At 55.1% G+C, this 25,545-nt stretch overlaps 1 protein-coding gene across 4 annotated transcripts in view; it reads left to right on the top strand.

Moving 5' to 3' along the window:
• CYTH4 (cytohesin 4) overlaps positions 1–15,261 on the top strand; it is a 30,813-nt gene extending 15,552 nt beyond the window's left edge. For all 4 annotated transcript variants that reach the window (XM_033866109.2, XM_033866111.2, XM_033866113.2 and 1 more), the window contains 7 exons: positions 1,771–1,883; positions 3,810–3,958; positions 9,744–9,855; positions 11,285–11,361; positions 11,738–11,809; positions 12,315–12,469; positions 13,267–15,261. In XM_033866109.2, coding sequence (XP_033722000.1) covers positions 1,771–1,883; positions 3,810–3,958; positions 9,744–9,855; positions 11,285–11,361; positions 11,738–11,809; positions 12,315–12,469; positions 13,267–13,339 — 751 coding nt within the window. In that variant the 3' untranslated portion in view covers positions 13,340–15,261. The remainder of the gene's footprint in view (positions 1–1,770; positions 1,884–3,809; positions 3,959–9,743; positions 9,856–11,284; positions 11,362–11,737; positions 11,810–12,314; positions 12,470–13,266) is intronic.
• The last annotated feature ends 10,284 nt before the right edge of the window (positions 15,262–25,545 follow it).

Here is a 25,545-nt window from a genome sequence, read left to right as displayed (position 1 = left end):
GCAGGGGGCAGGGGCCTGACCCCCGAGGGTGGCACGGCAGGAAGGGTTGGGGCATCACCACCCACATGGCTAACAGCACAAACAAAGCATCAGGAGAAAGAATGAATAAATGAGGGAACTCCCTGGCGGTCCAGTGGTTAGGACTCAGCGCTTTCATTGCTGAGGGCCCGGGAACTAAAATCCTACAAGCTGCGTGGTGCAGCCCCAAAAAATGTTTTAATAAATAAATAAACTTAATTAATGACATTATCCCCCCCCATAGAGCTGAGGTTAGATGAGATAATAGGTGTGGACTGCCTGGATCAGTACCTGGCTCGTTACTACTACTACTATTATTATATTAAATCATTATTATAATAATATTAAATCATAATCATTATTACTATTATGATGCCATTCCCATCCCACTGCTCTTTGGATTAGTGCTTGTTTTACTTATTTTATTAATGCAGCTTAGTGTGTACTGCATTTATTATTACTTATTATTTTCTAATTAGGATATTATTGTTGCTACTCATTTTTACAACAATGGGAGGCATTACAGTATATGCGTTAGGAGCACAAGCTCTGGAGCCAGACTGCTCAGTTCATATCCTATCTCTGCTACTCACCCCTTGGGAAAGTCACACACACACACACACACACACACACAGAAAAAAAACCTCTCCGGGGCTTCCCTGGTGGCGCAGTGGTTGAGAGTCCACCTGCCGATGCAGGGGACACAGGTTCGTGCCCCGGTCCGGGAAGATCCCACATGCCGCGGAGCGGTTGGGCCCGTGAGCCATGGCCGCTGAGCCTGCGTGACCGGAGCCTGTGCTCCGCAATGGGAGAGGCCACAACAGTGAGAGGCCCGCGTACCACAAAGAAAAAAAAAAAAAAAAAAAAAAAAACCTCTCCGTGCCTCAGTTTCTTCATCTGTAAAATGTGGATACTAACAGTACCAACCTCATAGGGTGGTGAGGACTAAATGAGAAAATGCTTAGAATTGGTCCACCGTCAGTGCTTAGTAAGTCTTGCTGCTGCAGATGATGCCTGGAAAATCAGCTCCTGAGTGGGGGCATTTGTTCTGGGCTTTGATGGATGATTAGGAGTTTGCTAGGCAGAGAAGGAAGAAGCCACCACCATCTAAGCAATGTGGCCTTCCCTCTAACTCCCACGCTTTTTAAAGGAGAGGGGTAGGTTGGGAGTCTCCAACATTCATTTGTTCATTTATTCACCTGTTCATTCTTTCACTCATTCAGCTAGCCTTTACTGAGCAGTTACTGGCTGTCCCAGCTCACCAGGAGATGTGAGAGGAGCAGGCACTGCCCTTGCCCTTGGGGAACTTAGTTGGAAGCTGTGGAAATCATTTACTTCCCAGCCAAGGGAAGACACTCCCCCAGGGTCCCACAGTCAAATCCCAGGGCCCAGTGGCCAGGCGGGGAGGGGCCTCAGACCCGGGAATCCACAGGGCTAAGGTGGACTGGGCCGCAAATGGTGCTGGGTCTCAGATGGGCAGGGGGGTGTGCCCGCTCAGCTCCTGTATTCTAGAAGAAAAAGCATTTCTTGGATCCCTCCTGCAGTCTTGGTGCTCAGAATAACAAATTCCACTGACACCCCCCCACCCCCCATGAACCTAGATGACAGGTGCAGAGTCTCTCATTTACAGGATAAAGAGACTACGCCTGGGAAACACAGAGCAGCTTATGGGGTGGGGGGATGGGGTACCCCCTAAGCCCCCTCTTAGAGCCTCCCCCACCTCCACTGCCCATGGTTCTGTTCTTCCCCCAGACAATTCCTGTGGAGCTTTCGACTGCCAGGCGAGGCCCAGAAGATCGACCGCATGATGGAGACCTTTGCCACCCGTTACTGCCTCTGCAACCCAGGTGTCTTCCAATCCACAGGTGCCAGTGTGGGAGGGGACCCTGCCAGACACAAATCTGCCTTCTGAGGCACCTCGGCCTCTCTACCCCCTCAGGTCTCTCCCAAGCACCCAGACCCTGGGAGCCCAGATCCCCTCATGAACCCTCACTGAGTTCCAGCTCTGTGCCAGGCCCTCTGCTGGGTGCTTGTCAGGCAGAGCTGCCTCAGGGCATGATCCTTGGGAGAGAAGGCAGGAAATAATGGCACAGGGTGCTAAGGCATCAGTGCCTCATCTGAGGGCAGGGATGGGGGAACTCAGCATGTCCAGGCTGGCTTCCCAGAGGTCCTGAGGTCTGAATGGGGTTTTGAAGGATGAATAGGAGTTCTCCAGGAGTTCAAGGGGAGAAATGGCCTTTTGGACAGGAGTTCTAGTTTGAGCAAAGGCACAGAAGCATGAAACAGCCTGAGCAGGATGCAGGGCGCAAAGGGGTATAGAAAGATATCAGCAAAGCTCAGTCCCCCACATCCCCCAACATGGTGGGCGAAAAGTCATCATGGCAGGCTTGTCCTGGCCTCTTCTCTGGGTCTGAAGATACCATAGCAATAACCAAGTCCACATATTGAGCACTCCCCATGTGCTAAGTGCTTTACCCATGCAAAGTCATGTAATCCTTACATCCACTCTACAAGGTCATCAGTGTTCTCATCCCTGCAGAACACAGACTCCGAGAAGCGAAGGGAGCTTTTCAGCAGTATATCCATGGGCAAGTCCTACAGAGCATTTGCCTACCTTGTAGTTATATATAAATTAGGGATTTGCTTGTTTGTTACCTGTCGGCCCCACAAGTCTAAATATCTCACAAGGATGGGGACCATACAGATTTTTTCACCAGTGAATCCCCATTCTGTAGCACTTAGGAGGTACACAATAGATATTTGTAGGAAGGAAGGAATTTTAAAGCACCAGATTTGAATCACAGTCTCACTACTTAAGTTTGTGACCTTGGACATGTAAACTCACTCTCCCTGTGTCTCCGTTTCCTAATCTGTAAAATGATGGTGGTAACAGTGCCTACCTCATAGTGTTGTCAAGGGCTGTAAAGAGCTTCGCACAGGGCAAGCACCAACATTAGTGCCACTGCCACCAGAGGGAGAATCATCGATGTTCTAGAACATGAAGCTACTTCAAAGTTAAACCTCCTAATATTGCAGATGGGGAAGCTGAGGCTCTGGGAACTCAGGTACTTTCCAAGGTCAACCGGAGAGTTGGGGACACAGCTGGACTTCCCTGGCTCTGGACCCAGGGCTTTAAAACATCATAGAGTAGCGATCACCTCCTTCCCAAACGCTCAGCCCAGCCTCGCTCCCAAGCACGTGAAAGTCTGAATAATGGAACAGGAGCGCGGCTCCGGGAGCCCCACAGTGCTAATAAGATTACCAAGTGGCACGTGACGAAGCCCTGAACCGTGTTGCCAACAATAAGCATCCTCTGAGTTCCAAGAAGGCAGAGAACAGAGTGGGCGGGAGAGCTGGGAGGGCTCGGGGGGTGGGGGGAGCTGGAGGGGGGGGGCTGGGGGGGAGGAGGGCTGGAGCTGGTGGGGGAGGGCTCGGGGGGAGGAGGGCTGGGGTGGGGAGGAGGGCTGGGGTGGGGGGGAGGGCTGGAACTGGGGCGAAAGAGCGGGAGGGTTTAAGTGGGTAGAAAGGGAAGAGGAGGGAGTGCCTGGCAGGGGCCCCAGCAGGAGCAGAAGTACCAGGGTAGGAAGGCACACAGGGGCTCCTGAAGCTTGTTTGGAGCAGGGAGTCCCATAAGAGTGGGAGGCGTGGCCAGGCCTCAAATGCCAAGCCGGGAGGACAGAGTGGACCTTCAGGACATTGAAACGGCCCATTCTTGGCCCCTAGAAGGGATTGGGGCAGGGGAGGGGGGAGTGGCCAGAGCCAAGACTGTGCCCGCTGTCCCGTCCCCACAGACACCTGCTACGTCCTGTCCTTCTCCATCATCATGCTCAACACCAGTCTCCACAACCCCAACGTCCGGGACAGACCACCCTTCGAGCGCTTTGTGTCCATGAACCGTGGCATCAATGATGGCAGTGACCTGCCTGAGGAGCAGCTGCGGGTAAGAGGGGTGTGGCCCCACCTAGCCCCGTCCCCAGGCATCCAGGAGGAGCCTGTCCTTAGGTCCATGGCCCAAGAGGGGCTCCTCTAAGACAGGCCGCTCCAGGAGAGGGCGCTGCTGAGATGGCCCTCCCAGGTTGGTCACTGTCTTGAGAGGGACCATCACAAAAGAGGTTGATCCCGAGAAGGGCTTTCCCACGTGGGCCCATCTTAAGAAGGAGGTCCAAGACTGAACACCCAGGAGGTCCTCCCAGACCTCAGCCTTCGGGGAACTCTGGGCACCCGTCATTCACACCTTCCAGAAAGGGTGCCTCACGCAGCCTACATCTATTTTTTGGAATCCCAGATTCTTAGACTCTCAGTGGGTCAGGGCTGAAAATCCCCAGACTCTGCTCAAACCCCTCCCTCTTTCAGAGAGGAAGGAACAGGTCTTCCACAGGCTACACATCAGCTCGGGAGTCGAGCAGAACCCAGGCCTCCCATCCCCTCCTCAAACAGTCCCACCCCTGCTACACTGCACCGAGCCCTGTGCCTGGCACGGGGCACCCAGGGATGAGTAAACCCACATTCAGGGTCTGGTGGGAGGATGATACACATGCGAATTATAACCCTGCGTGATTCATGCTGCACTGACCGTAGGATACACAGCTATGGAGACACAGAGGACACTATTATCACTCTCCTGGGAGCAGGGGAAGGGTGCCATCCTGGAAGACTCCACAGAGGAGGTGACTTTTGAACTGGGCCTCGAACGTTGAGTGCGAGTTTGCCCAGAGGAGAAGCAGGGAAAGGACATTCCAGAAAGAGGAACTGGCCAGCATCTGACCTGGTTGGGAAAGGGAGGGGCATCCAGAGTGGCCAGCTGGGTACATACAGACCGTGATGGACACCGAGGTTGGGCCAGAGAGACCATAGCTTCGAACGACAGCCTCAGGAGTTTGCCTGCTTCCTATGGGCAAAGCGGAGCCAGGAGCTGTTTTAGAAACACAGGAGTGAGATTCAAAGCCTGGCTCTGCAAAAATGAATTGACGATTCATTTCTAGGACCAGAGACGCCCCAGAGCTCAATAGAGCTTCAGTTCCCTCCAGGTCAGAGCACGGCAGGAGGGGAGGAGACAGTGTGAACCCCACCCCGGCAGCTTAGCACCCTGTGTACCTCCGACAGCAGAAGTCTGGTCGGTGGGGGGAGAGCCTGAGTCTGGAGCGATTCTGGTGCCCCTCGGTGTTTGAGAACAGCCTCGCCCTTAGCCCACCCTCCTCCTTGATCCCCAGACAGTTTATCCTGGTGGGCAGGGGGCACGACGTAAAATGAGGGCTTGAAAGTAGGTTAGAGCTCAGGTCAAGTACCATCTCCCCGTTTGCCCGCTGGGTGACCTTAAATAATGACTCACCCTCTTGGAGCCACCATTTCCTCAACCAGGAGCACAGGGATAACGATGCCTGCGTCACAGCTGCTGTGAGTAGTAATTTTTAAGACTGTAAAGGGCATAGCCCATGCCAGGTACATAGCACAAGCTCTAAAGTGTAGCTTAGGTCGCTATTAAGAGTGATTAATAATCTTTTAAAACCCCCAGCCCTTAGTAAAATGCCTAAAACGTGAAAAGCATTTGAAAACTGGGAACGCATCTCATCGCGGTACTTGGGGCCGGAAGCTGGGCGTACCTTGTCCAGCAGGTAATGAGTTAAGGACACGCCAGCACCAGTCCTGTGGGATCTCCCAGGTGCCACTTTATTGCTTCAGCCCCCAAAGAGCCTCCTTCCCTCCAGAGGTATTTTTCCCAATTCAAGCCTTTTGTTAGTAACAATGCACTGCATTTGTATAGAGCTTGTAACTTTCTTCTCATAGGGCTTTCCGGTCTATTATCTCAATTTAGCTTCAAGCTCTTCCTGGGAGGTCTGGGAAGGGTTTATTATCCTCCTTAGCAGCCGAGAGGGGCAGGCACTGAGCAGGGAAAAGAACAGAGCGTTGGAGTCACAGCCACATCCAAGTCCTGGCTCCCCCATTTTCAAGTTGTGTGACTTTAGGTAAGTGGCTTGACCTCTCTGAGCTCCCGGTTTATAGGATTAGTGTAGGTAAGCTTATAGGATTAGTAAGGTACTTAGCACAGCACCTATGTCGTTGGACTGGCTAGTTAATCCAGAAGCTTCCCAGGACACAAAGTGAACCACACTGGCCTGGTCCTTGCTCTTCAAAGCCTTGCTCTTCAAGGCTTTCACAGGAAGCTGCTCAGGACCGGGGGTCCTCTTGCTTTCTCTTGGGGTCTCATCTTCCCCATGTGTAAAGCAAGGACTCGGCTCTAAGCACCTTCAGGTATTGAGTTTGCAGCTTTGCAAAAGGATTCTCCAGGACACATAACATTTTTAAGTGACCTGATTTATGAAATTAAATTGACACAGATACATCACCTAAAGAGAGGTCACCCCGTGACCACGAGGGTGCGCAGCTGGGAAAGGCTTCAAAGAGGTGCATGATGGGAGCTGGGGCTCAGGCATGTTGAGCGGGTCTTTCCCTGGCCACCCTGATGGGGACGGGGCGAGTGCCTAAGAAACTCAGCCCAAAGGTACAGGGTGTAGACTCAGAAGATGGGAGATCAAATCCCAGCTCTGCCCTTATGGTTGTGTGCCCTTGCGTGTGAGCCTCAGTTTCTCCATCTGCAAAGTGGGCTGATGACACTGACCTCACATTGTTCTCCTGAGAAGCAGACAAAGCACTTCAAGCACGTGGCACCACTCACCTTGACAGGGTTGCCCAGAGAGGGAGCCAGGGTGGAGATGGGGAAGAAGCAGAGAGGATAGAAGGAGGGCTTGTCCACTCTCCAGTGCCACAGGTGGAGAAACCGAGGTCCGGGCAAGGGAACAGTCTCCCAGTTCAGGGCATCTTCTGCTGCAGGCAAGGCCTGACCTCCTGGGTTCCTGTCCAAGCGTCTCCATCAGAACTGACCATATACTGGACCCATTAAGCCATCTCGACAACCTTAGGCAGCAGGTACCATCCCCAGTTTACAGCGAAGGAAACTGAGCTCCAACAGAGGTAGCTGGCCAAGGGTCTCAGTCTGTGAGGAGTCCAGATTCAAACCCACGTCTGTCTGACTCCAAAGCCCTTCCCTCTGCAGAGACCAGAAAGCAAGATTAGGGGATGGAGACCTTGGCCATGTTTCCCAGCTTCCAGTGTCTTCCTGGCTGGAGGAATCTCAGCTCATATCATGGAAAAGATGGGGGATTGATGGTTGGCTTCAGGCTCGGCTAGATCCAGCTGCTCAGTGAGGTCAGAAGAGCGCAGTCTGGTCTCTCCACCTCTGAGCAACCTCCTCTTCCAAGTTGGCTTCCCTCTTAAACAGGCTTTCCCCAAGTTGCAGCAAAGATGGCCTGGGCAGCTCCAGGCTTCCATCTTGCTTTATACTAGAGTCCCAGAATTAAGGCTTAGTGAATTAAGGCTTGTTGACTGGCGTGGGTCACAGGTCCCTCTCTGAACCCGTGGCTGTGACCAGTAGGATGAAATGCTCTCATTAGCCAGATGGGATTCATTCACAGTCTCCTGGAGCCTGGGGGCGTGGCAGGTGGGCAGTGAGTGTCAACTCCCCCACCCACCCAGCAACCTGGACAGAAAGTCCAGGTGCAAGGATGTTTCATTACAGGGGGTGGGGGCGGGGGGAGCCTGGGGTTTACAAGGTACAGGAAATGTGGGTGAACTGAGCTGTTTCCCTTGTGGGGGCAGAACGTGTAGGCTGTAGGGTGCCAGCCAGAGCTGCCATGGGGCTTCCTGTGGGTGTCATGAAGGATGAGGTCCTCCCTGTCCCCCTGCTCACCTCCTTGGGCCTTCAGAATATTTGTGCTCACAAGGCCTTGCTGCCACAGACCTTGTTCAACCGGCCACCGCCACTTGCGGAATCCCAGGGCCAGGCTGGGCCAGGGCAGGATGGGTAAAGCGGGGCTTCCCGGCTGCTTTAGGGATGCAGGGGTTCCACACAGAGAAAGTGGTCCCTGCTCTTCCCCACTCACCCCACCACAGCCAGCAGAGCCCACTCCATCAAACCCAGGAAGACCTGCTTCCAGCCGGCACTCTCCTCCCCCCATCTCTTACCCCTCCGCCACCCCTAAGCTCCTGGATCAGCAAAGCCCTTTAAAAACCAGAAAACACCATTTCTAAAACTTTGGGGAATCGAACAGTACTTGGGAAATTTTTCATTTAAAATTTCGAGGAAACCATCTGAACAGCAGCACAGACAACTGCAACAGAAGGAAATGATGTCATTATCTCAAGGACAGAGACCCAGCATTGTGTCTGGTTTTAGTCAGCAGAATTAGACAATTTAGAATGTGTTTTCCAAACGCTCGGGAAATCTGGGCAGGTTGTCTATGGAACGCAGTGCCCCACGGCAGGGGGTTCAAAACACACAGGGGTGATCTGTTGCCAACATCCATATCTCTCCCACAGGGAGGTCTTAGCCCTGGCTTGCATACTTCCAGTGACAAGGAACTCATTACCCTACAAGGTTGCTCCTTCCATATTTCAGCAGCTCCAACTTCTAGAAAGTCCTCCACAGAGAACTAAAATCTGCTTTCTGAGAAATTCCTACCCCCCAGAACAGGTCTCTGGCCTCTGCCTAGGAGAGGGGGCTTTAAGAGCCTAGGTCAGCATCCCACCTTGAGTCACAACATGGGCAGCCAATCTCCAACTCCCTAGCAGGTCCTCTGTGTCCCCCAACCCACGATACACCTGGAAGTCTAGCGACTGCACCTTAAAGAAGAGGAGACCCCTTCCCCCTTAGATGTTGTCCAAAGAGGCACTGAATCCGGCTGCTGTGCCCCAGAGAATGTGTGTGTGTGTGTGTGTGTGTGTGTGTGTGTGTGTGTGTGTGTGTGTGTGTATGTGTGTGTGCACGTGCACGCACGCACACGCACGCACACTGGTGAACATGTGTATGTGTGTACACATCCCAGCCAAGCATCCTGTCTCCAGCACTCTCAGACATGGGGGTGATGGACCCTGACTCACTCATCTGACCCTTGAGAGCGGTGCTGGGTGGTCAGGGTGCAGGTGGGGGCTTCTCCTCATCATCGTCTTCCCCTCGACTTGGGGGCAGGGAGGGGCTCTGACCCCAGTGTAGTCCATTTACTCTCCCTAGAACACTGGGGGTCAGCATTGTCCATTTTTCAGATGTAGACAGAGCAGCTCAGAGAGGTTGAGGGGTGTGCCCGGGGTCACACAGTCATCAAGGGACCGAGCTGCGATTTCAGCCCAGGTGGCCTGACACTGAGCAGGTGCTCTTCCACGCGCATTCTCCTGCCACTGGCTGGGATTCCAGCGGGAAGGTGGGAGATGGGAACCATCAGCTGCTAGGTCAACAAACAGTCGCTACCCTGCTTTAGGCCAGGCCCTGGGGGAGGCTCTGGGGTTATGACACCCAGGCCTTTCCTGGAGGAGCTCCCCATCTACCTGGGGAAGTCAACCTCAGCAAGCAAACTGACAGCAAAACAACTGGCCGCTGCGGGGACCGTGGGTGAGGCAGCCAGCACGGTCTCTCTGCGGGGCTCGCCCCACCCGCTCCATTCTACAATAGCACAGGGGGAGGCATGACATGGGGTTGGGGACAGGGGAGCACCACTGGGCCTGGGGGGACCGGGGAGGGTTTCCCCAAGAAAGCCAGGGGCCAAGGAGGAGCTAACAGGAGGGGAAAGAGTTTGCCCAGAGGGCCAGTGACCTGCCCGAGGTCACACAGGCGGAACCCAGGCCCTGGACTGGGATGAATGTCACAGCGGGTCTTTCCCTCCCTTCTCTTGGGGCAGAACCTCTTCGACAGCATCAAGAGTGAGCCCTTCTCCATCCCCGAGGACGATGGCAACGACCTCACTCACACCTTCTTCAACCCCGACCGCGAGGGCTGGCTGCTCAAGCTAGGTGAGAACGTGCACCGACGTGCCTGCACACTCACGCCACGGGCGAGAACGTGCTCATGCACGCGGGGGACGTGCACCGACGTGCCTGCACTCTCACGCCACGCGGCTGCCACACACATGCACCTGACATGCAGCCTCGGGGGTGCAGTCAGGTCAGCCCCAGGTCTCCTGACCCTGGAGCAGCAGTCTGCCCGTGCCATCCGTCCATCTGTCTGTCCTGGGGATAAGGGGACAGTGCAGGAGGGGAACGATAAGCAGGAAGTGGGGACGGGAAGCTGACTGGTTCATAGATAAACGGTTCAACCGCAGGTCCTTCCTGAAGCGATTCTGAGTTAGCCCAGACCCAGTGAGGTTAGGGCATCTGCCCGGGGCCACACAGCCAGCCAGTGGCGGCTTTTGGTGGGCAGAGGGTTGGGTGTCCTTGAAAGACAGAGGGAGGGGGTGTGACAGGATGTGGCTCAGGGAGCCTCCCCTCAATGGGACTAGGGGACATGGAGGGCCTCGGGCCTGCAGAGGGGAGCTGTGGCGGGTGCCACAGCTGCAGCGGCTCCGTATGCTCCTGCCACCCCCAAACACTCCTGGGCGCCGCCCCAGCAGGGGCAGCCCAGCCAGGCACAGTGGTCCTCCAGGGCAAGGGAGGATAGACACCTCGTGTTGGAGCAGGGGTCCTGGCCTGGGGTGCCCATCCAAGCCCTCCATCTCTCCAGACCCACCTCCCAGTTTACCCCCCTGCAGACTGCAGCCTCCTTCCTTGCCCAGCTGACTGTCCTCAGTCCCAGGGAAGCTCTAAGTCACAGATCCCAGCTCCTCCACCCATCCTCAGCCTGAGTTTCCACAGCTGCAAAATGTCCCATCCCTGGGACAGTTAAATGTGTGGGAAGCCAAGCACCTGGGCTCTGGGGCTGGGACACTGGGGTTCGAATCCCAGCTCTGCAGCCAGACCTCGAGCAGATGACTCAGCCTCTCTGCACCTCGGTCTCCTCATCTGTAAAACGGGGTTAATAATGGTCCCCTCCTCATAGGTGGTTATACGGATTAGTAAGTGAAAGTTTTTTGAAATCTCTAGAACATTGCCTGGCAAATGAAAGATGAAAGGCTTAGCATAGTGCCAAGCAGGGAGTGGGCCAAGGCATGAACGGAGGGGTGAGGGCAGCAGGAAAGTGCAGGAAATGACCAGCCTGCCCCAGGGCCTGATCATGGAGGAGCCTGGGTCAGGCAACTCAGGGGCCGTGGGGGGGTGATAGAGCCACTCAGGTTTTGAGTCAGGAAGGGATAGATAAGGGGGAAGGTGTGGCAGGCAAGGGACTGGGGGCTTGCTGCTCAGGTCGGGGCCCAGAGGAGAGCGTCTGAGGCCCTGCTGTTCCGTGGAGGGAAGTGCTGGTGGCCCAGGGCAGAGGAGGGCTGACTGACTCCACCACTGGCTTTCGCAGGCGGCCGCGTGAAGACGTGGAAACGACGCTGGTTCATCCTGACGGACAGCTGCCTCTACTACTTTGAGTTCACCACTGTGAGCCTTACCCTGCCCTGCCCCTCCCCCCAAACCCTTTCCAGACTCCCACTAAGTGGTCCATTGACAGAGCTTGGGGCCCCTTGAGATCTTTCGGACCTCCTCCATACCCATTTTACAGATGGGGAAAACTGAGCTACAAAGAAGGGAAGGGGCTGGGCCAAGGTGCAAGGCAGAGCCGGGGCTTAAAGTCAGGCCTCCTGACTCCCAGCCAGGGCTCTTTCCGTGCTGCTCCCCTGCCCTCTCCAGGGCTGCACAGAGTCGGGGGAGATGGGCACACTCCTCTCTGGGTCTAGGGAGCCCCCAAGGTCACTCCCTGCCCTTGGCTTTGAAGCTCCATTTGCAGATCCTGACCTTATCTCCCGTTCCCCTGCAGGACAAGGAGCCCCGGGGAATCATACCCCTTGAGAACCTCTCAGTGCAGAAGGTGGATGACCCCAAGAAGCCAGTAGGTATCGGTATGGAGGCCCGAGGCCAGAGCGGCTGCGGGAATTTCCAGAACAGGGTGGGAGGAGAGAGGGTGCCCATCACACTTTCCGGGTGGCTCAGGGTTGCCCCAGTCTCCCTCCTGGGGCCGTGGATCCTGGGGGCAGGTCAATGGCATCAAGAGGGCCCGGCCTCGCTGACTCTCAGAGCCTGACACTGGCTCAGGGACGTTCAGTAAGTCTCCACTCATTTCTGAGCCTCAGTTTCCCCATCTGTCAAATGGGGATTTGAAGAAGAATCATGGATTTAGGCCGAGCCAGGCACGTAATAAGTTCTCAGCGTGAGGAGCTGCAGCTTCTGCCCCTTTGCCTCTCACAGGAAGGCCCGGGGGTCGGGTCTGTCCTGTCGCTCATCCAAGCGCTGGTCTTGCCCAAGCATCTAGGCCTCTCTGAGCCTCCCGGAGAGCCCAGTATAGCAGCCCTTCCCTCCCACCCTTGCCCTGCCTTCACCTGGCCACTTCCCCGCAGTTCTGCCTGGAGCTCTACAACCCCAGCTGCCGAGGCCAGAAGATAAAGGCCTGCAAGACGGACGGCGACGGCAAGGTGGTAGAGGGCAAGCACGAGTCCTACCGCATCTCAGCCTCCAGCGCCGAGGAGCGGGACCAGTGGATCAAGGCCATTCGGTAATGGGTGGGCGGACTGGTGGGGAGGTGTCTCCTGTCACCTTCCAGAAGCGCCTACTTCTCTTGGAGCCCTGTTTCCTTGTCTGTAAAGAGGGCTAACTCTAGAATCTCCCTCCTGTTTCTGGCATGCAAATCCCTTCCACACATATTCTGTGAGCAGCCCCTCTGGGCCGGCACAGTGCCAGGTCCAGGACACAGGGGAGAGAGGCACCGCCTTCGTAGGGATGGTGGAGGATCACGGGAGATGTTACATGTAAAGCTCTTTGCCCAGCGCCTGTTAGCTTCAGGACCCATAGTGGCCCTGGAAAGACCTGATGGAGGGGGAGAGGAGGCCCTTCTAGGTGGAACAAGCAATGCAGGCAAAAACAAGGGGGCACGTCAGGCCAAAGCCACGCTCACCTCCATTTTACACATGAGGGCTGAGGCCCAGAGAGGGGAGGGACTCGCCCAGGGCCACACAGCCAGTGAGGGGCAGAGCCGTGACCGGCAAGCAGTTCTGCTGGTTCCACCTGGGTTCTTGTCACCTCCTTCTGAGAGTCTGTTGGGAGCCTGGGGAGGGGTCCAAAGACATTTGGGGGCAGAATTCCCAAGGCTCTCAGGCCTCAGCCTCACCCACTCCGGTCCCGCCCGTGGGACTCTGGGTTAGGCCAGCGAAGCTGGACACACCCTGGCTTGGTCCTTGCTGGGGTCATCTGGCTTTTCCCCTGAGGCAGGGCAGGCCGACCCCTCCCTGGGATATGAGACTCTTTAAGTCAGCCTGCCCAGCCCTGAAATCTTTTCACCTACTCTCACTCCAGAGCCAGCATCACCCGTGTCCCCTTCTATGACCTGGTCTCTGCTCGGAAGAAGAAGATTGCCAACAAGCAGTGAGCTTCCTGGGAGGTGGTGCCCAGCTTCCTGGGAACCCCGTGACCTGTGGTACCTGGAGACCTACCTCCCACCCCAGGGTACCCTTTCCTGGCCCGCAGACATCCTCCCTCAACCCCGTTCATTTCAAGCTGACAGCAGAGGGGAGGAAGGGCTCAAGAAAGAGGGTGGGTGGGAACCACCGAGGACTCAAAGCCCGACCATGAGGCCGCTGGCCCTGGACACCCAGGAAAGGCCCTGCCCCAGCCCCAAGTCCACCGCAGTAAGGGGTGAGGAAAGCAGCCCAGAACCCGGCACCCCGCCCTCTCTCTGGGGCTCAGTTTCCTCTCCTGTCAGACGTCTCCGTGCCCTCTGAAATGCTGTCAGCCCTCGGAGCAGGAGGGACCTGCATGCTTCCTACCCTCCGCCATGGTGATGCCCCCTCCTTCTGCTCAGGGGGTTTCTCGGCCAGCCCCTCCCCCATCCTCATCTGGGGCTTGGCCTTCCCTGCCCAAGGGACACACGTACACATCTCAGACCCACCGACAAGACCTCTGGGAGACCCGAGAGCACTGGACTAGAAGCCCTGATGCCACGGTCTCAGTCCCAGCTCTGTCTCCAACTTGCTGTGTGCCCTCGTCCAAGTCACCCTCCTTCTCTGGTTCCTGGAAAAGTACGGTGTTTGGAGAGAAATGTCTTGGCCCTTCTGGCTCTGTGCACCGCCCCCACTGCAACCTCCAACCTGCCAGCAATGGCCCTAGGTAGGTCCCAGCAGGGCGTGAGCTGGCCACCTCCCTCCTCTGAGACTGCTTCCTCTCGGTAGAAGGACAGGATTGGACTGGGTCTCCCAAGGAGCTTCTGGCTGGACATGTCTGCACCAGAGCTGGAGGGGGCTCTGGACTGAAGGCTGCTGGGAGGCAGAGAGCAGAGTGGGCTCCATCCCCAAGGATGTCCATCTTAGAGAAGGGGCGGGTGGGACTCCTCAAGAAAATGGCAGACAGCATCCCAGACAGATGTACTCAGGCGGAACTGGCGGTACAATCAAGAAGCCAAGTAGAGAGCTTTGTGAGCTGTGGTTAACAAGAGGGTTACCTGTGGTTACCTGGAGGCAGCGGCCATGCCAGTGAGTGACACAGAAGCTTGTAGCACAGTCTCAGCTACAGCTTCCCTGCTGGACCACTGCCCAGGGCTCCCGTGGTGGTGAGCAGGGTCCCAGCATCCTGAGGTCCTCTAGGGTAGCAGCATCAAGAGTGGAACTGACTTCCCAGCCCACAGGCAGGCAGCTCTCCAGGGAGATTCCAGCCTGGAGGAGGATTCCACGAACAGGTTTCTTCTCAGTAGCACTTCTCACCCCATCGCACAGGCCCTGGGGGGTGTCCCTGGAGGGAAGTTGCCTGGCAGGAAAGCAGGATATGGGGTTACCTCTGCCCCGCTCCCAGCCTGCGTGGGCAAGCCAGAGCAAGATGGATTCCCCCCGGGGAAGGGAGGCAACCTCTCCTCCCCTCCACCTCCCACACACATGCACACTCTCCAGGGTGTCAGGATAGAGTAGCTGCCTTGCAGTGGTGAGACCCCTATCTCTGGAGGTGTGCAAGAACCTGGTAATGATATTGCACTGACGAGGATCTGGTTGGGCATCTGCAAGAAGAAGCTTTAGGACGTTTGAGGTCTTCCACAGACTCCATGTCAGCCTGGGAGCTGAGCGCCACCTCTGCTGCCTCATTTGGCCCCTGAAGGGGCAGCCAGGCGTCATGGGCTCTGAGGTTCTCTCCTGCCACTGGTTATACACTGGCTACGTGACCTTAGTCCACTTCCTTCCCCTCTCTGGTCCTCAGCTTCCCCCCACCCCCGCATCATTGAGAGGGTGGAATGGGGGATTTTCTGGGCATGAGTGACTGTTCTGGGAATCACTCAGAATAGAGAATAAAGGTCATGATTCAACTCGTGAGGGGCTCTGTCCTGTCTGTGACTACATCTCCCATCCTTGAGCCCACCCTGCCCCTTCACCATCCCTTTCCCAGCCAGAGTGCAGGAGGGCCAGACAGGGAAGAGTAGACACTCCAAGGACCCTGGACCCTCATCCTCTGGGCACTGGGGCTGCCACACTGGGCAGATCTCCAGGGGCTGGATTTGTGTCAGGGGTCCCTCAGAGCATGGGCAGGAGTGCACTGGTTCTGCCAAGGCCGGGGGAAAGCAAAAGAACTTTCCAATAGGCTGTGCTGTCTAAAGAGAGAAAGAATGCTGCTCAGGAGATAGGTAATAAGCTCCCTGTCTGCAGAAGGATGCAAGTACAGATTGGCTCCAATGATCACTTGGGGTGTTACGGGGGGACTTGAATTTGGTCATTTTCATTTATTTGTACTTTCCACAATGTTCATTACGTGGACAAGACAGAATCCCTGTCCACATGGAGCTTACATTTTGGTGGTCTTGAATTCTAGGACTCTAGACAGCACTCTCGGATGTGTAAGGCACTGAGGTGGCCCCTACACCTTAACCCAGCCCCCTGCCTGAAATGCCACCGTTGAGTCCCTCCTTGAAGACCTTAAGGTGTTGGACTGATCAACATGCTTTCATTTGGCCCAGGCTTATGGAGAACCTACTCTGTACCGGGTTCCACACACAGAACCAGAGGTCCAAAGATGATCAAGGCAAATCCCTTGCCCTCAAAGGGAGCTCAGTCAGCCGGGGAAGACAGGTGCAAAGGAGGCCTGACAGCCCAGGCCAACACTTGCCGGTTATGTAGAGTGGAGCACAGGGGCTGGTGGAGGGCTGGGCTGAGCTGGCCGGAGAGGCAATCTAAGGGGCTTCACAAAGGAGCTGCGCTTGAGTGTTGGCAATCAGGTGGGAGAGAGCTCACTCACGTCTGCTTCTTCCCACCACACACACACTGACTGCAAATTCCTCACACGCCAGACTGTCACCGCTCGGTGCCTGGCACAGAGGAAGTTGCACAATAATTCTTGGTTAGACCGAAGTCAACTGAAAAGGCCCTCAGGGGCTCCACATCAGGAGATGCAAATATCTGGAGGCGCAGGGAACTGTGGGAACGGTGGTGCCGGGCCGGGGCGGGCGGGCTGGGGAGGGGGCGTGGCCAGAGAGGCAGGCAGGGCCACAGTCTGATCCAGCTCTGACTTGCTGGCCCAGGAACTCCCCTGCTCCCGTGGCCTCTGCCCACCTTCCCACCCTTCTGCCACTCTTCACTCTGGGCAGCAGGGGGCTCCCACCACCCGTGGATGAGCGGTTCCACGACACAGCCAGACCGGAGATGGGATCGGCTGCCCCTTTCAGGGATGAGGCCTCAGCCCAGAGTAGAGCCTGGACCTGGACCTCCTGGAGACAGATGCACCTGGTCGACTAGGACCTGCGGGCTTGAGCAGGCCCAGACACCCATGGGCACAGATAAGCATGGGCCTCCCCTCTCCCCTCATGCCAGGCAGAGTCAGCCCTGCTCAGCCTAGGAGTCGGGATACCCTGGGCTCTGGCTTTCTGGCTGCGGGACCCTGAACTAGTAGCTTACCCTCTCTAGATGTGATCTTCCTCCTTGAAGGGTTCTGACAGGTGAGTTCTAGGACACAAACCTTTAGCGGGGACCTCCCTGTGCAAGGGAGTCTCAGACATGGGTACCAGGCAGCCCCTGCCGTGGGGTGAATTGAGACTGTTGTGTGTGGCGGGGTGGGTGGCAAGTGAGAAGGTGCCACGAAAGCCACGTACTGTAATAGGCCACAGGGGGCAGTAGTGAGGCCATCCGGAGGCCCTGGGTTCAGGCCCGACTCGACTCTGTGTCTTAAGCAAGTTTCCCAAGCATTCTGAGCCTTGGATTTCCCATCTATAAAATGGTAGTGACAGAACATATGCAAAATACTTAGAACAGTGTTGAGTACCTGCTCAGGGTTACATGCTGCTATTATTATCCATCACAAGGCAAACTAGGTACGTGCTTTTATGGAGATACAAAACAGGCTGGACCACTGGAGGAGGAAAGATGCAGGGGGGGGTTGGGGGGTCGTAGCTCTGGGTGGGCTTCTTGGCAGAGGTGCCCATGAAAGGTAAGATAAATGGAGGCCTGGCTCTTCCAGCCAGGAGGAGCCAAAACAAGGATGCTTGATAAGGCAATGTATTTCTGGAACTCCCTTGAGCTCCCAAAAAGCCCCCAAAGCAAGAGGAAGAAAGGTTGAGGGGAGCTGGGCCCTGCCAGGGGCTGAGCTGCGTGCACAATGCTGGAGTCCCTTGCATCTCCAAGGCCACCGAGCCCCTTGTCATGAAGCTCTGGCTGGGGATCCAGTAACATGGCTGCTGAACTAGGCCATCACAGAACGAGGGAGAATAAGCTTGGCACCGGATGGCCTGCGGTGGAGCAGGAGGGGGCAAGGGGGACCCCTGCCAGTGCCTGGGAAGTCGGAGCACTTCTGGCCTGGAAGCGCAGAGTTGGCCCTGGGACCCTGCGCCCGGATGCCCAGGGCCAGGAAATGGGGGGCAGGCAGCCAGGAGTCGAGCAGCAGGTATGAGAGACCTGGAGAAATTGATTTATTAGAGACGATGAAAGGAGCTAAATATGTTTGCCAGCTCAGTGATGACTCAGGCGCTCCCCAGGGGTCCACAAATTGTGAGCATCAAAGAATCAAAGACAGGCCTCCTCCCACCCGGGCTCTGCCAGCCTGGAGCCATCCTTCGGCAATGGAAGGACCACTCCAACTGTCCTGAGAGCCTGGTCCTCAAGGGGCAGCAGAGACCTAGCCACTCCAGCCAGCATCCCCTGCCCACCCCCCACCCCACCAACCCCCCCCAGAATGGCTGAAGAGCGAAGCTTCAGAGTGAGGCAGATCTGGGTCGAAGTCGTGGCCTGGCCCCAAATTGCTGCATGACCTTAGACAAGTGGCTGACCCTCTCTGGTCCCACATTCACCAGGGAGGACAGATGCCCACCAAGCCAGGGCCCTTCCTCCCTCTCCCTGTCTGGCAGTGTCATTCCTACCTAATTTGGCTTCTTCCAGACAGCTGTGAGCACAGCCTCCTCTGCCTGAAATCTACCAACTTCCCTCCAGGAGACAAGCCAGATTCCACAGGGCCTCATTTCCGGAGAACATGCTCTTCCGGTACCAGCTTCCAGGCTGGTACTGGGCTCCAGGAGAAACAAGAATGAATCAGAGTCAGAGGCCGGAGGCAGGACAGACAGAGGAGGGAGGAATGATCTCCTTGTGGGGCAAAGGGCTGGGGGTTGCAGTAGGGGTGTGGGAAGGGTCCTGCGGCACCTGGGAGGACCAGTGGAAGAGGGGCTGTCGGGGATGAGGAGGGACATCTGTCAGGCAGCTGGGGGGACATGGCAAGGACTGTGCAGCAGCGTGGCACGGCTGGGGAGCGGTGAACTGTTCACTGGGCACAGAGGGGGCCTGTGCCTAGAACAGCAGCAGTTGGAGTTGAATGGAAGCTGGGACCAGGCTGGCCAGCGAGCAGTTAGACTCTGTCTGGATGGGGAAGGGGAAGAGGTCACAGCAGGAGACAGGTGGGGCTGGAGGCTGTTTGCAGGTAGTCCTTCTGGCTTCGTAGCCTGGGGCTGCCAGGCTCAAGGGAGGGTGTGCGATTTGATTCTGCTGCTGGACTCCAAGGCCCATCTCTCTGCTTCCACAAAGAGACCTCCAGCTCCATCCAGGAATTCCTTGCCCTATAAAATCATCCTTCCCCTTCTTCATGCAGAAACTGAGCCTCACAGAGGTCAAAGGACATGTGCTAAGGGGTCACCCACCACGGAGGCTCTGCGAGGAAGACAGAGGCAGAAGGTACCAACATTTATTGAGCATCCTTCATCTCATCTATCCTCCCAGTAGCCCACGAGGGAGACAGGATTATTCCCATTTAACAGATGAGGATGTGGAGGCTCAGTGAGTTTGTGACTTGCCCAGAGTTACATGGCCAGGAAGCAGCATCTGATCAACTTGTTTTTGTTGAGCTGTTGAGGCCAGGAGGAGCCAGCAACCTGCAGGGAGTTTCCAGCAGAAGTGGAGGATTAATCCATGACCTTTACAATCTCCTTGATCTCTTGAAACTAAAGCTTAACTCTCTTCTCTTCCTGTTTCCTCCAAAAGATTTTCATTTAATAAAATGAAAGCGCCCAGAAAGGACCCAGCTTTGACCCAAAGAAATTATTTTTTGAATAAAATATCCTCTATTAAAAAAGAATAAAACAGGGCTTCCCTGGTGGCGCAGTGGTTGAGAGTCCGCCTGCCGATGCAGGGGACATGGGTTCATGCCCCGGTACGGGAAGATCCCACATGCCGCGGAGCGGCTGGGCCCATGAGCCATGGCCGCTGAGCCTGCGCGTCTGGAGCCTGTGCTCCACAACGGGAAAGACCACGACAGTGAGAGGCCCGTGTACCACAAAAAAAAAAAAAAAGAAAGAAAGAATAAAACATGTTCATTGGAGAAAATTGGAAAATGCAATGATCAAGAAGAAAAAAAAAAAACTTAGATCAAGAGTTCTTCTACCTGATATCATAAACATTTCAGATTATTACCAGCACACCTATACACTGTATATGTTACATCTCTGCAACGCTTCTACTGCACAGACAAGTTTGTAACGTGTCCTTAACACCATGGAATCGATATTTCCCCATGTGTACCAGTCTGCACAGGCTAGTTTATGCTGTGGTAACAAATAACCCCCAGATCTCAGCAGCTTCACACATAAGAGTTTACGCCTTGCTCACACTGTATGTTCAGTGGGGTGTCGGACAGGGGCCTCTGTTTATCACAGTCACTCAGGGACCCAGGCTGCGGAGGTACCATCCTGACACAGGCCACTGGGAGTACTGTCTTGGACATGTTATCACTTCTGCTCACTTTTCATTGGCCAAAGCAAGACACATGGCCACCTAACTTCAAGGAGCCAGAGAGTTACCCTTCTACCACCTGCTTATCAAGAAGGGAGAATAGAAATACTTGGACTGCAGCACTCATGCCCATTGTAATTAGGATGACCAATTGTCCTCACTTGTCAGGACCAAGGGCTTTCCTGGAATGCACTCTCAGAGCCATAACTGAGAAAGTCCAGGGCAAACCAGGATGAGTTGTTCACCCTCCCTGTACCATGTTATATATTCTTCACAAACTCATTTCTCAATGACTGCCCAGCAGTCCATCTAGCAGATGAGTCATGGTTTTCCTCCCTAATCCCCTATTGTTGGAGACTTAGATTGTTTCCAGTTTTACACGTTTATAAATCCACTGTCTTAATAGCTTCATGAATAAAACCTTGTCCATATAGCTTCTCAGAAGTGCAATTACTGGCCATTTTTCAGTCTCAGAATACCCGCCGTCCCTTCATATTTCAAGAGTTTGGAACAACACAACCTGCCTTCTACAGCAGAAGCAAGGTCCACTCCTGAACACTCACCCGGAGCCCTGAGCAATCATTCTCCAACCTTAGCAGCAGAATCCCCTGGAGGGCTTGTTGAAACGGACTGCTGGGCCCCACCCCCAGAGTTTCTGATTCGGTAGTCCTGAGGTGGGCCCAAGAATTTGTGTTTCTAGCAAGTTCCCAGGTGACGGATGATGCTGCTCTCGGACCACACTTTGAGAACCACTGGCCTAGTGGTTTAACGCCCCTGCTTTGTAATTTGACAGGTGATTCTGCTCAACTACTCACCAGCTGTGTAACCTTGGGCAAACTGTGTAACTGATCTCTCTCAGCCTCAGTTGCCTCATCTGTGAATTGGAGCCATTGTGAGGATGAGCGCAGCAAACATTTGGAGAGCTCTTAAAAGCATGTCACAAGAGCTCAGTTAAAGATAGCTACAGGGCTTCCCTGGTGGTGCAGTGGTTGAGAGTCCACCTGCCGATGCAGGGAACACGGGTTCGTACCCCGGTCCAGGAAGATCCCACATGCCGCGGAGCGGCTGCGCCCGTGAGCCATGGCCGCTGAGCCTGCGCGTCCGGAGCCTGTTGCTCCGCAACGGGAGAGGCCACAACAGTGAGAGGCCCGCGTACCGCAAAAAAAAAAAAAAAGATAGCTACAGTTATTCAGTGGTAGATTAAATAACTTCATGTCTTCATGTTTTAAAATATTTGTTAATCTGAATAGAATTGCATTTATTAAAGTTTTCGTGCCTTTTATGTCTCTGGGTGGGAATGATTTTTTTTTCCATGCGGTGATGAAGCATTTGTATTTCCTTTTTTTTTTTTTGCGGTACGCGGGCCTCTCACTGTTGTGGCCTCTCCCGTTGCGGAGCACAGGCTCCGGATGCGCAGGAAATACAGGGAAGCCCCTGTATTTCCTTTTTAATATGAATCGTCGGCTCCTGTCCTTTGCCCACAGGTTTCCCTGTCTTTCCTCATGTTCTGCCCAAGCTCGTTAGAGAGTAAAGATAACAGACAGACCCCATGGCTGGTCTTGTTTGCTACAAAAATTTTCCAGTGTTGCTGCCTGCCTTTCTACTGAGGTCATTTTTCTGGTCATTTTACACAGTGGCCAAATCCATCTGACTTTTCCATTTTTATTCCCTCTATCACTTTTAAGCTGAGATTGTCCCCCTTCCCCAGAATGTGAAAACATATATAAAGGAGGGCTTCCCTGGTGGCGCAGTGGTTGAGAGTCCGCCTGCCGATGCAGGGGACACAGGTTCGTGCCCCGGTCCGGGAGGATCCCACATGCCGCGGAGTGGCTGGGCCGTGAGCCATGGCCGCTGAGCCTGCGCATCCAGAGCCTGTGCTCCGCAATGGGAGAGGCCACAACAGTGAGAGGCCCGCGTACCGCATAAATATATATATATATAGGAACTGGATTTCAAATGATGGGATTTGTTGTGCCCTGACAGTTGCGGGTGGGGTTGGGGAGTGGGGAGAGGGTGCCCTCCTGGCTCACCTCAAACCCTCTCTCAGAGTATTGGGTACATGCAGAAACCCAGGGCCTCTCTGCACTGCCCACCACGCCGCATCCTCAGCTCTGCCCCAGACACAGCCATGTTATCTGTCTCCCCATCTGCAGAGACCCCCTCCAGAGAGGCCCTGGGCAGTTCAGGGTTGGAAAGGACCACTGGAAATGCAAGGGGACAGGATGACCAAGGGTGTAAGAACTGGCCATAGACCTTAGACAGCCTCGGTTTCAGATCTCTCAAGTGTTTGCCCTATGAATTCGCCTGAGGCTCTATTTTCTCATCTACAAAATGGGAGTGATAATGCCCGCATGAATGGAAAATTTTAAATAGATCACCAGCCACAGCGCGCTTAGCACACTGCTGGGTGCAAAGTAAGCACTCAATCAATGGGTCTTGTCGTTATGCCCAATTCTGTTCCCAGGGCGGGGCATGAGCCCCACAGCCTTTTCCTCTGTTTGGACTGAAAATACCCAGCACCGCGGGTCCCAAGTCCCCAGGTCTCCGCAGAAATGAATCTCGACGCCTCAAAGAGCCCTTGCGCGTTCAGGCTTCGAAGCGCGACCCCAGACACTCCAGGGACAGCTCAACCTATCAGCCCTGCCCGGGAACTGCATCGCCCAGGCGCCGGGGCTCAGAGAGGCCAGAGTAGTGCGGGGAGGGCGGAGGGGGCTGCGCCCCTCCCCACCTCCCCCGGGTAGCTGAGTCCGCGCCCAGCGGCCTGCAGACGAGCCACGCGCGCCTCCCCGCTCCCGCGTCACCGCCACCAGGCGCGCCGCTGGGGCCTGATTTCCATAATAATCAGCCGCAGATCTTCCGAAAAGACCGTGAGCGGCCGCCGCCGCCCGCCAAGGATGCTCCGGCTGGCGGGCGCCCCTCTCCCGACCAACCCCGCCACCCCGGAGGGAGCCTCATTCTTAAAAGCTTTCGAGATACCATGGGCTCGGGAGGCAACTGCGAGACACCCGGGACGTCGCTCTCACCATTAAGGGGGTTGGGGGGGGGGGGGGCGGGGAGGCCAGGAGAGGCCGAGGCTCGATTACAGACCAGCCTCAGAGACAGTAGCAGGGGAGGGAAACTGAGGCAGATAAGGGCAGAGGCACGTCTCCAGGCAGGTTCTCACAGCGCCCCTGAGAGTGGGTTCTCTGCTAAGCCCCACTTAACAGAGGGGGAAACTGAGGCCCGGAGAGGTTTCGGGTCTTCCCAGCTGATGAGGGCTGAGCAGGGACCCCCTTCCTGGCAGATCCAGAGCTCGCGGCCTCCTCCCAAGAGCACGGCTGCGCATGTGCATCCCAAGATGAACTGACCTTGGAGACAGACTGAGCAGAGCCCGCAGGAGGGACGACGCCGAGGCTTCGCACGCACCCGGAGCTGATCTGGTCTGGAAGTCCACCGGGCTTGCAGAACCGAGTTCGAACCCCTGCTCTACCACCTGCCAAGCAGGGGTAAGCAAACTGCAGCCCACCGGCCAAATCCTGTCCACCAAGCTGCCAGAAACTAAGCATGGTTTTTACATTTTTTTAATATTTAAAAAAAATCAAAAAAAAATCAAAAGAAGAATAAGATTTCCTGACATGTGAAAATTATACAAAATCCAAATTTCAATGTTCATACGTATAGTTTTATTAGAACCCAGCTATACCCTTTTAATATTGGTTACTGAAATCGCTGCTTTCCACTACAACGGCCCAGTTGAAACATCTTGACGGAGAGACTTGGCCCTCAAAGCCAAAGACATTTACAACCTAAATCCTTTCCAGAAAAAGTTCGCCCACCCTTGCACTAAGGGGACAAGTGATGCAGTCTCTGAGCCTGTTTCCTCATCTGAACAAATGGGACTAACATTAAATGAGGATTAAATGAAAAGAGCAGCAAAGCACCAGGAAGTTAGCTCCATTCTCCCTGCCCCCCTTGGAAATACTTGTCGTTTTCTCCTAGCCCCGGCCACTTGCTCCCTCTCCCATCCCGGAAACACAGCCACCGGGATGAATGCACCTTGAACTCAAAGTGTCCACCGCCCACTGCCTAATCCTGCTTGTCCTCATTCCATCCTTATCAACTGAGCCCCCAGCCCCCTACCCATCAGCGACCAAGGCTGGCTGGCTCCCCATCAGCGCCCAGCCAGTCCCTGGCACACAGTAGGTGCTCAGCAAACACGGTCTAGATGAATGGATGAGGGGATACTTGGCAGTCTTTCTCTTTTCTCCATTCTCTCTGCTCTGACTTCCGCCATTTCCTGCAAAGTCTCCCTGACCCCGTCGAGCTCTCTCCATTCCATCTCTGACCCTGCAGACAGGGTGACCGGCCTGTGTCACACCTCCCCCCGGCTCCTCACTGCTGTCTCTGTTCAGGCCATGCTCCCCAGTGCAGCACACAAAGAGCTCACCTACCGCCCTTATTCAGTCCTACCAAATATCCAAACCGCTAGCACATCCTAGAACACAGAAGGTTGGAGCCAGCCTCCAGGCGGTTTCCCCTGTTCTTCCCTCTGGCCTGGAATCGTCCTCCTTACCTCCAATCCAATGTGCCCGGCATCTTCTACTCGACCCCTCCCCAAGACTCAGTTCAGGCCCCAGCTCCTCCTGAAAACCTTCCAGATCTCTCACCCACCTCCGCTGCCCCCAGTATACAAAACTATCCTGGCACCAGTGGGATTTCAGTGCCATTATGAATATGCATGATTGCATGAATATGCAGCCCCTCGTGAGCCCGTGAGCCCCTTGAGGACCAAGATTGTGACTGGTATTTCTGTATCATCAATCCCAGCAAAGGCATGGCCCAGAGAAGACTCTTAGTAAAATTTTTAATAAATGCATCAACGAAGGAAGGAAGGGATTAACACATATGGAATCTCGTCCCTCCCTTGCTCAACAACTTTCAGTGGCTCCCCAGTTCTCCCGTATAAAGGCCAGGCACCCAGCCTGGTCTTCAAGCCCTATATGAAGTGGCTCTGATCACATACACACCTGGTGGGGGGTGGGCAGAAACAGAACTGGGTCCTCCAGGCCTGTCTCCCCTAAACAGCCCTAACCTCCAAGCATTTGCCCATGCATTTCCCCCTCCCTGTACATCTTCTTCACTCACCCCCATTTGTGCCTATGGGAGCCCAGGCCAACCTTGGAGACCTCACAGGGCTTTAGGGATCCAGGGGCACCTGATGTAGGGAAGCCAACTACTGTCACATTCCCCAGATCCCACAGCAAAAGACAGTGAGCAGGGGCTCTGACCACGAGGACCTGGGTCCAGGGTGAACCCTGCCATCTACTATGGGGACATCACTTCACCTCTTGGAGTAAAATGGAGAATAACACTTGCCTCATAGGGCTGCTGGGAGGTTAGAGATGCTGTGGTCTAAAGATTC

Source organism: Tursiops truncatus, chromosome 11, assembly GCF_011762595.2.
Source record: "Tursiops truncatus isolate mTurTru1 chromosome 11, mTurTru1.mat.Y, whole genome shotgun sequence".
In the NCBI taxonomy this organism is placed as follows: Eukaryota; Metazoa; Chordata; class Mammalia; order Artiodactyla; family Delphinidae; genus Tursiops; species Tursiops truncatus.
This window is presented reverse-complemented; position numbering and strand designations above follow the sequence as displayed.